This window comes from Halichoeres trimaculatus, unplaced genomic scaffold (assembly GCF_033239565.1).
Source record: "Halichoeres trimaculatus isolate MK-OKI-2021-1 unplaced genomic scaffold, fHalTri1.1 fHalTri1_scaffold_2, whole genome shotgun sequence".
Lineage (NCBI taxonomy): Eukaryota > Metazoa > Chordata > Actinopteri > Labriformes > Labridae > Halichoeres > Halichoeres trimaculatus.
This window is the reverse complement of record NW_027437180.1, coordinates 35790559-35800791: the sequence shown is the minus strand read 5'-3', so window position 1 is coordinate 35800791 and position 10233 is coordinate 35790559. Positions and strand designations below refer to the sequence as shown.

The following is a 10233-nucleotide window of genomic DNA, read 5'->3' as shown; positions in this document are numbered from 1 at the left end:
AGGCATTTGTTAAAACAGAGGATCGTATTGAAATGGCAACAAATCTGGCCTGTACGCAATGATACAGTGTGAGGGTTTATACTAAATCTAAAGCATAAAGGGATTCAACTGTGGAAAGAAACATAGAGGCTAATGTACTAAAGAAAACCATACATGTGGTGCAAAGCGTGGCATAAAGAATACATCGAGGATATGATAACCCACCACCGTTAACAACAAATAAAGAAACCGTGAGGAAAGATTCATCAACCAAGACATCAGAAGTGATGGAACAACTTGTTCACCAAACATCGCGGTGTTTCCACCCACCAATTCACTTTGTTTTATGTGTGTGTGTGTTGGCATTGTGCAAAACTGGTTGAGGTAATAGTATGAAAGCATGTCAAAGTGAAGAGCGCTCAGTACAAATGCACAGATTTATACCGACACGAGCAAACATGAGCTGCATAAAATCTCTCAAAGACCCATACCTGTGTGCAAAAAAAGCATAAAATGTCCAGTGTCCCCCATAACGGTTCAGTAACAGCACATCAACCTGAAGTACAAATAAAACAGCTGATTACAAGAGCAATACTTTATATTATTTACCAATTAAGTAGAAAAATAGAGCAAAAAGTAAGTGTAAAACATCTTTAGAAAACTCCTCAAACTGAATGAGGTGGAAAAGATTATTTGGCCAAATATAAATGCATCCATTCACAAAGCGTAAGGCTACGGTAGGAGGAGAAAACAAGGCTCAATCCTCTCAGGGAAAAAGTCTTATTATTCGATGGCTTGCTTGGCTAATGATTATCTTTAAATATCTAAATCTGCGCGGTTCACTCGGCTGCAGGCTCAGGAGTTTCAGGCTGCACGTCCACCTCCTCGTCGCTGTCCAGACCTGAGCGGTTCATGGTGCGACGGATGTTGAAGGGTAGGTCTCCACGTCTGTAAAACAAGGAAAGAGTAAGTCAAGTGAGATGAGTTCACAGGTACATCATAGAAAATCAACAGAGCTATCTTTAAAAAGACAAAGAGTAAATCCTTAAAGTTGGAGGACTCCCTCAGGAGAAAGCAAGATCGAGATCCAATACAGTATGAGTCTTCACTTCAACATAGAGGTCTAAACCTGGCTACAGAACAATCTCAAAGCTCAACAAAGAGCTTCAAAAACATCATTAAATCAAAGAACAGTGGGAAGGTGAAGATAACTTTTCAATGCCAAAAGAGAGTTAAACTGGAAAAACGGGGTCAGACATTTTATTACACCAGCACTCAGGCCTTTAACACACATAGCCAGGCATTTTCAAAAACAAATATCACCTCTCATTTGTTTTTTAAAAATACTTTCGTCCACACACAGCGGGCAAACACCCTGATAAATGCAACTCGAAGCATGCCAAACTCATATTTATCAGTGATTTTCCAGTTGAAAACCCGTGCCAACCGATCAGAATGAGCCCCTGTCATTCAGCTGTGATGTTTGAGAACTGAAAACTCCTTTTACCGGAGATGATGTTTTCAGAAACCAGTTTTCAGAAAACATCATTTTTACTGACGTTAAGCTGAGGTTTCAATAGGATGACTGGTGTGAACTTATTAAAAAAATATGCTGTAGAAAAAGACAGACAGACTGATGGAGACAATGTGGAACTGAGAGCACAAACAGCAACCATATACTCAGGGATTGCTCTGAGATTTAAAAATTATTAAATGACAATAAAAGACGACATGGAAAAAGTTTTAAAATTCACAATAGACCTCTTCTTCTTGACTCTATATGAGCAGGGTGCCTCCAAGGGGCAACATCTGGTCAGTGAAAATGAAGCCTTTGTGGCAGTGCTTTAAGTCGCTGTTTGTCGAGAATCCGCTTGAGGCTGGCTGCAGAAAGACAGGAAGTCACTTACACACCCAGCCATAAAAACAGACTTTTATAGCACTAAAAAACATATTTACATCCTGGTTCAAAAAACAACTTGGGTCTAAAACGCTGATTTCACTATCAGCACACACTGAACGGTGAGTGATTTTTTTCTTTCTCGGCGGTTTAGAAGTTATTTGGATTGTTTCATTTTCCAATCAGAGGCACAGATCAGGTCACGTGACCGCCGAGCCCCCCTGTAGCTGCTTGAAAAAAGACTCACAGCCGGCGTCATGACAAATGTGGCTGCATCAAAGGATTGGCTTCATTTCATGGTTTCAGGAATAGACAGGTGTCGGGTCGCGAAGGCTTCGTCCATGTTTCATACAGTCTATTGGTGCCACCCTAATGTTTTGACTTTCCAAAAGCTTTTATGTTTAAAATATCACAGGTTGGTTGCAAAAAAAATATATATATCAAAAAATGGTTTTGTTGATAGCTTCCAACACTAGTGGACCAATTAAATATGAAGCATGACATTTTTGGGGGGAAAAAATAATGTTTTTTTGAGATTTGAGAGCGAAAAATTTGATAAACGCTGGAAAGGATGGATTAAGTTTATTAACCTATGTAGAACAAACTGTACAGACAGTACCTAGTTTTTGCAATTAAGGAAAAAGAAACAAAAATATACAGTTAAGGCTTTGAACATGTTGGCTTTCGATGAAAATAGAAAAAAGTCCTAGAACAAAATTTTTTAAAAAGTTGGGGGAGTTCAATTGGAGGACTAGAATACCAGGAACCTAAATTTTGTCTCTTTTACTAATTTTCTCTTGTCTTAAGGTCTTTGCACACCAAACCTGTTTTTTTTTTTTTTTTTTTGAAAATTGAAGAATGTTGCAAGAGAAATTCGATCCCATCTTATGTCTTTCACATTTGTACACTCACGCCAAAACTTTCTGTCTGTTTGTCATTTTTTTAGGGACAGGATTCGCATCCGCCAAGCTCGTTTCCTGGGTAGTTTGACAATTCAGAGACACTTTAGGCTGCTTGCAACGCCACATTCTCACACTTTCTGATATATTTTCTCTACACATTTACACTACTGATCCAAAAAACACATCCGAAAAAAAACGGACTGAGTGTGCAAAGACCTTTAACTTGGCGCATACACAACCCACAGTTTAGTCAAAGATGCACTGAGTTTAAGTGCCACTCCAGCGGTCTTCTTCTCTTATTTTTGAACCTCTCCTTTCAAATCCAGTATTATTTCATGAAGCTCTCTTTGTGCCCAACAAAAGCCTGTTTTTGATTCATTTCTCATACTCTTGCTGTAAATTCAGGAGCTCTCTACCTGAGCTTGCTCTTCAGAGAGCTGACTTCACGGTTCATGGCGTCTGCCGACTCTGCTGCATCATCCAGCTCCCGCTGCAGCTTCCTGCGGTAGGCGTTGGCTCGAGTCGTCTCCTCCTCGGCCTCCTCCAGCTGACGCTTCAGCTGACGCATTCGGCTGTTTGTCTTCTCCGCCTGAGAGCAGAGAGTTTTTATAAAAAGAAGAAGAAACAGAAACAGCATGAGTTAAACAGGTAGATCAGCAGAGATACACCACAGGTGGAAGCTGTTGGAAGGAGACGCTGACCTGGTCTTTGTACTGCTCCGCGTTGCGTCTCTCGTCTTCGACCTGCAGCAGCACCTCTTTCAACTTCTTCTCTGTGCGCCTGGCGAGCCTGGAGGCCTGCTGACGCTCCCTGGAGGAAGAGAGATAAAAACAAGCAGCAAGGAATCAGTCAGTCAGTCTCTTTTGACTGCCGTGGATATTCAGAGACTCTGCTGCTCTCACTTCGACTCGATGTCCAGCTGCTCCTCCAGTTGAAGGATCTTGGCCTCCAGTGTGGTGATGGAAGACTTGTACTTGGACTTGATGGTTCCCTCCAGCTCCTGCAGCTTCAGTTTCAGCTCCTTGTTCTGACGATCCAGTTGAGAGCGGGCCCCCTCCAGTCTCTGAGAGGAGCTGCGCTCTGAAGCCAGCTCTGTGGTCAGCTGCTCAGCCTGATGTTAGACACATGGAGGAGGAAAGGAGAAATGGAGAGGTCATATTAAAGAATATCAAGTTCCTCACATCATCTGACGACAACCATAACTCTTCAGCTGCTGGGATCACATCGTAATAATCCACCGACCTGTAGAGTTGTCCTCTTCATACGCTCGTTGACCATCTCATTGTTGACCTGCTCCTCCTCCAGCTCCTCCTCCAGCTGGGCGATGCGAGACTCCAGCCTCCTCTTCTCATCCGTCAGCAGAGAACTGGCAACAACGAGCAAGGATGAGGAAACAGGTTAAGAGTTAAAGGGATTTACATGTTTTATAATTCAAACCTGCCGGATTGCAGATAAAAAGACTTTCTGAAAAAGTAGGAAATGTCCCTTTACTTCTTGGTGTTGCTGCTGTTAATCTCTTCCTGCAGCTCGTCTCTTTCCATCTGGGTTTGTCTCTTCAGTCTCTCTGCAGTGGCCAGCTCCTGGAAGGAAAAGATACAGCTTCTGTGAAGACTATCCAGATTCAGCAGGGATTAAGACTCCATTTCCCATGAGCACCGTCACCCACTGCCGTAGAGACACGACGCTTAGTTTATTGTCCATTGCTTTGATATGTGTCCAGAAACATAGGAGGAAATGTTTTGTTACAGATTTACATCATATTAGCGAAGCTCAGTGGCTATATATATTAAAAAATAAATAGGAGTAATTTAACTCATTTTACTGATAAATGTGTCCTCTGTTTATTTTCATGATCAGTTCTTGGTCTTTCATGACTGGAAATTAAGGCTGCACGATATTATCAACACATTATCAGATATCAGCCAACACACCAAATTCTGGCGATATAATAAACTGGTTAAAAAAAAAAGACTGAAGCTGCAGATAATTTTTGCACTTTTTGTGAATTAGCTGACTACTTTAAACCCTGCCTGATTCAGTTTCTGAAATCCTGTAGATCCATCTTGTCAGGCTCCATTGACCAACGAATTCACTTGGCTAAATTCTGACCGACCCAATCAGGGAAGAGAGGCGGGAGCAGCAGAAGTGACGAGCATAGACAGTTAAAAAAAAAATGGATGTCATCTTGCTCGGCTTGAAGTGAGGTCTCCACAAAAACTGCTCCCCCTGGTGGCTGGCTGCAGTATAGGTAAAAAAAAAAATCCAGCTTTCCAGTCATTCCAGATGGGCTGTGGTCAAACTTTAAAAAATTATTACACCTCGTAGAAATGTATCTCATGTCCGATTGTTATGGTGATTTGAATATATCATTTGGCTGTCTTGTATTCAAGTCCTCTTTTTTTCTGAAGTTTCATTTTCATTAGTTATAAGAGGTTAAAAACAAGGTTTAACGTAACGTTTAACGATGATTGACAGCTGCTGATCTCTTGTTTTTTTTAGGGATTGTAAATTTTGTCAGGAGGTAGAGTCAAGGAGAGATGAGACACTCAAAAGAAAAAAAATAATTATTATTTTTGTCACCCGGCTCCACTTAGATTCTCCAAGAATCCCTCACAGTCTCTACTGCGCAGACTCTAGCTCCAATTGCTGCCAATGGCGGCGCCTGTGACGGGGGTTTTTTGGCTTCAAAACCGTGCAATGATAAATGGCGGATCCACACTGTCCACTCTATATACAGTCTATGGTGACAAGCAGACGTGGCGTCAGCAGACTTTCGTGGTTGTCAGCGTTCCTTTGATTCATAAGTTAACTTTACAATACAGGCAGCAGTCGTCTAACGCCATTATCACAGCTGTTTCTTATGTTCCTGTAGCTGTCTAGTCTATTGTTTCTCTGCAGCAGAGCACATAAGCTACGTCATACCATGGCTTGATGTGGATTGGTCTGTGGTGAATGTGTCAATCAGAACGGTCGTCCAATTACTTGCTACTGATTTTTTTTGAAGGTCCCGCCTCTGAAAACAAATCTGCAAATCTGCGACCCAGATGGACTAGTGAAATATTTCCGTGGCGGAGATATGAAACTGTCCATCTGGCGTGTCAGGTTAGACTAATTTAGGCACATTTGCCATTTACTAAAGTAACCCAGTTTATTCAATTTGGGTTTAATTGTTATACAGTTGCGCTTCTCATATGTTTCTTTGTAAACAGAGGTTATGTTTAATGTCAATTGCGAAAATGGCAAAATTTTACCTGGTTATGGGTATTGTTATGATTTTCTCAGAAGGAACATCATCCAGCTTTCAAGCAGGATATATCTTCTGTATTTTTTTGTTTGTCATATATAAATATACAATTTCAAGTATATATTTTTCTTATTTTGCTCAAGAAATTAATATTTAATAACAAATGTGATAAGAGTATGCGCCATAATACAATGTGCTACTTCCAATACAGAAGAGAGTTGATAATCTACGCGCTTAGGCGTGCAAAAAAATACCGGTACTGGCTAAAATCAGTTGTTAAACAGCGGCATATCAGATATCGGCAAAAATTCCAATATCGTGCATCCCTACTGTAAATGAAAGTACCTCTTATTAAAAAAGTCACAGAAGTCACAGTTTTAATAACTGTTCTTCGGATATTTTTAGTTATGAGGCTGGACAAACAAATATCTATTCAGGTAGACGATGTGTAAAAAAGTCTCACCTCCTGGAAGCGCAGGGCGTCTGCCTCCATGCTCTTCAGCTTCCTCTCGGTCTCCTTCGCTCCGTTGACGGCTTCATCTCTGGACAGACGCAGCTCGTCCAGTTCTCTCATCTGCTCTTTCATCAGGGCCTGAGGAGCAGAGTACGTGACCTCTTTAGTTATTAAAATCACAGTATGACACACCTCTCAGTCTGTTTTTTTAGCAGTTTCAGGTGAAAACTTTGATGATACTGTGGTGTTTGACTGTACCTGGAGTTTTTTCAGCTGTTTGAGCGCCTCATCCCGACCCTTGTTTGCAGCGTCGATCTGCTGCTCCAGCTCTCCCAGATCCAGCTCCAGCTTCTTCTTGGATGACAGGGCTTGAGAACGCTGCCTGCGTTCATCCTCCAGCTCCACCTCCATCTCACGCACCTGAAGCAGGTTAAACCGTGTCAAAGTCAGTCCTCCATAATTCAGCATCATAGTTTGGTATGGTGTGGATGTTTGTCTGCTCTACCTGTTTAACCAGCTGCTTCCTTCTCTCCTCTCCCTGCTCGTCTCTGGCCTGCAGGTCTCGGTCAAACTGGGCCTTCATGGCCTGCATGTTGACCTCCAGACGCAGCTTGGCGTCCTCTGTGGCCTGCAGCTCGTCCTCCAGCTCCTCCAGCTGAACTCTCATCTCCTCCAGCTGCTGCTCCATCGCACGCTTTGACCTCTCCAGCTCATGAACCTGCGGCAGAGAAGTTTTATCGTCAGTTCAGCGAACAGATAACATGTTAAGTTTTTGGTGGAAGCATCCCTGCTCTGATCTCTTACGCTCTTGCCGACGTCATCCTTGGAGGAAACCAGATCTTCCATCTCGGCCTTCAGCATCTTGTTGGTGCGGTCCAGCTCGTCTTTGAGGTCAGTCATGGTTTCCAGGTCACGGGCCAGAGTCAGAGCGCGAGTCTCCTTCTCCCTGGCCTCAGCCTCGGCCTTGTCGCGCTCCTCCGCATACTGAGAGGAGATGGTTTTCTCCTCGGCCAGCATCTAATAAGGAGAGGCCAGAAAGAGAAGTCTGATGTACGTTTCATACACTCAATGCCACGTTAACGAAAACTGAAAGCTACTGGATTTTTTCACGTTTTCTCAGTTGACGTGATACCTGGTCAAACTTCTTCTGCTTCCTCTCCAGGTTGGAGACGATCTGCCTCAAATGGTCCTGGTCCACCAACAGGTCATCCAGCTCCTGCTGTAAGCGGGTTTTGGTCTTGTCCAGCTTGTCGTAGGCAGACACCTTCTCCTCCAGCTGCTGCGTGATGTTGTCCAGCTCACGTTGGGTCTTCTTGCGGCCCTCCTCTGCCCCCTCCAGGGTTAAGGCCTCCTGCTCCAGCTTCTTCTTCATGTCTGCCAGCTGGAGACACGAGAGCACGTGCAGGATGATGATGAGGAACATCAGGGGAAGATACTGACAAGTTTTTCACCTAATGTCACTAATCTGGGTTAAATAATCTGAGCGCTGACCTGAGCCTGCAGAGAGGCCACCTGCTTCTCCACATTCTTCTTGCTCTCCTCCTCTTCCTCCAGCATCTCTCGCAGGCTGTTCTGCTCATCCTCCAGCTGCCTCAGGCGTGTAGACAGAGACAACTTCTGACGGGTCTCCTCCTGGAGTAGCTCCTGGAGTTAATAAGGAGGAAAAATAAGGAACATCAGAAAACAGATTCCCTTCAACCCACTTTGCCCTACTGCTGTTTCAGTAGAGTAAAATAGAGAAGGGTTTAAAAAAAATGATTTTGTTTCTTATTTCCATCACTTATATTCTGGGTTATTTTATGGATTATATAGGATAGCCAAAAATAATCCTCTGCTTCAGCCTACTCCTCCTTCTGGAACAGAGTTTGTTAAATTTTTTATTCTTTGTGGAAAAAATGTGTGAAATTTGCAGTTTTTTTTAAAAAATTGTTAGTTTATTTATTCTTATTTTTGGTAAAGTGATCGCACAAAATTTATATTCTGTAATGGAAACTGTAACTGGAGTATTAATCAAAAAATTCATTCAATAATAATAATAATAATAATAATAATAATAATAATAATAATAATAATAATAATAATAATAATAATAATAATAATAATAATATAAACATGATTGGAACACTTGTATTTTAATTCAGACTCTTTCTCAGATTTGACTCCCAAATTCAAGCCAGTGCAATTAAATTCTCTGAGAAATCAGAAATTGATTAATAATAAAATAAAACCACCACTTTTTTTCTCCTAGGAATTTAAAGTAAATAACTTTATCTTACAAATAAAGAAAAAATAATGTGCTTTTTGATGTTTTTTCTTTCTTTTTTTTTAAAATAAAACAGAACATCTGAAATATCATGGATAATAATTATTTTAGTATTTAAGATGCATCTTTCATGAAAGTGGTTGCATAAAAACCACATTATAGACATTTGAAAAGAAAAGTGAGGCTGAATTAAACTACAGAGTTATCATTGATAAAACTATAATAATTTAGAGTCTGTTAAAGTACATGCAGTTTTCAGAAGTGCTAATCCTGTAAAGTTTTCCAAAATGCGGAGGAGCCTTTTTTTTTTTCGATTTTATAAAACAAATAGGTTAAACGGACAATTATATCTTCTGAAAGTGTGAAATTACATTTGAAAATTCAGTTATTTATTTATCCCGTCTCTCCTTAGATCAGTTTCAGCCCTTACTAAGATTCTGAGATTCATTTCTGCTTCCTAATCCATTAAAAAATGTGTTTTCTAGGATCAGGGGTTTCCAAACATTTCAGTCTTCGATCTCCAAAATATCACTGCCAGAGACCAACAACCCCCTGCTGTGGGAATAAACTGATGGATCAATCCAAAAACGGACAAAAAATTCACAAAAATAGCAATGAGAAACTAAATTTAACTGGTCAGGAAAAATCGGACTACTTATGGTCTTCAGGGTCTTGTGGCAACAGATTTAACTTTTTCTGTTTGCATGACTCTATATTAAATTCAATCCCTAATTTTGTTCTTTTTTTTGCATTAATGGATGAAATGAGGAGTTGTAAATAGTTTGTGGCTTTGGAAGGCAATCATACAAACAAAAACGGTCATGTGAGTGATCAGACGTACCTGTGTGTCCTGCAGCTGAGACTCTGTTGAAGAAAGGTCTTTGCTTGTTTTGATGTTTTTTCCGTCTGCTTCACTCAGAAGACTGTTCACATTCTCCAGCTCGGTCTAGAAACCAGACACACAGAAAATTCATCACAGAGAGGATTTAATTCACCGCTGTTTCCCACTCTTCTCATAGACACAGCATTATTTCATCACCTTCTACTTTACCTGTAACTTGGCCAGCTTGTCCGTCGCCTCCTGCCTCTGCCGTTCACTCTCTCCAAATTTGATCTGGAGCTCTTGGACCTGGGATTCGGCCTTCTTGCGGCGGTGCTCGGAGTCTCCTTTGCCCTGAGTCAGCGTCTGCATCTCGATCTGAAGCTCGTTCCACTCGCTCTCCAGCGCCTGCTTGGCTTTCTCCACTGACGCCTTGTTCTGCAGGACGGGTCACATGACACACGTTACAGGCGTCAATTCAGCATCTTTATCTTCTTACGACACTGTTTAATTACCCTTTTCGCCTGCTCCAGCTGCTCGTTCAGCTCCTCGAAGGCCTGGTTGTGTTTCTGTCTCATGTCGGCCATCTGCTGCTCGTGCAACTTGGCCTCGTCCTCCAGAGTCTTTTTCAGCTGGGCGACTTCGGTCTCTCGCTTGGACCTGGAGTAACAAAG

The 10233-nt window shown here is 41.7% G+C and overlaps 1 protein-coding gene across 1 annotated transcript in view; it reads right to left on the bottom strand.

Moving 5' to 3' along the window:
• Positions 1 to 10233, bottom strand: part of LOC141805060 (myosin-9-like) — a 36356-nt gene continuing 26123 nt past the window's right edge. Inside the window, exons 29-43 of the mRNA XM_074689748.1 lie at positions 10075 to 10219; positions 9791 to 9997; positions 9581 to 9685; positions 7968 to 8120; positions 7609 to 7857; positions 7281 to 7493; positions 6982 to 7194; positions 6735 to 6896; positions 6486 to 6614; positions 4270 to 4358; positions 4021 to 4144; positions 3681 to 3889; positions 3480 to 3588; positions 3195 to 3367; positions 1 to 927 (exon numbers count right to left, since the gene is read on the bottom strand). Of these exons, the coding sequence (XP_074545849.1) occupies positions 819 to 927; positions 3195 to 3367; positions 3480 to 3588; positions 3681 to 3889; positions 4021 to 4144; positions 4270 to 4358; positions 6486 to 6614; positions 6735 to 6896; positions 6982 to 7194; positions 7281 to 7493; positions 7609 to 7857; positions 7968 to 8120; positions 9581 to 9685; positions 9791 to 9997; positions 10075 to 10219 (2389 nt within the window). The 3' untranslated portion in view covers positions 1 to 818. The remainder of the gene's footprint in view (positions 928 to 3194; positions 3368 to 3479; positions 3589 to 3680; positions 3890 to 4020; positions 4145 to 4269; positions 4359 to 6485; positions 6615 to 6734; positions 6897 to 6981; positions 7195 to 7280; positions 7494 to 7608; positions 7858 to 7967; positions 8121 to 9580; positions 9686 to 9790; positions 9998 to 10074; positions 10220 to 10233) is intronic.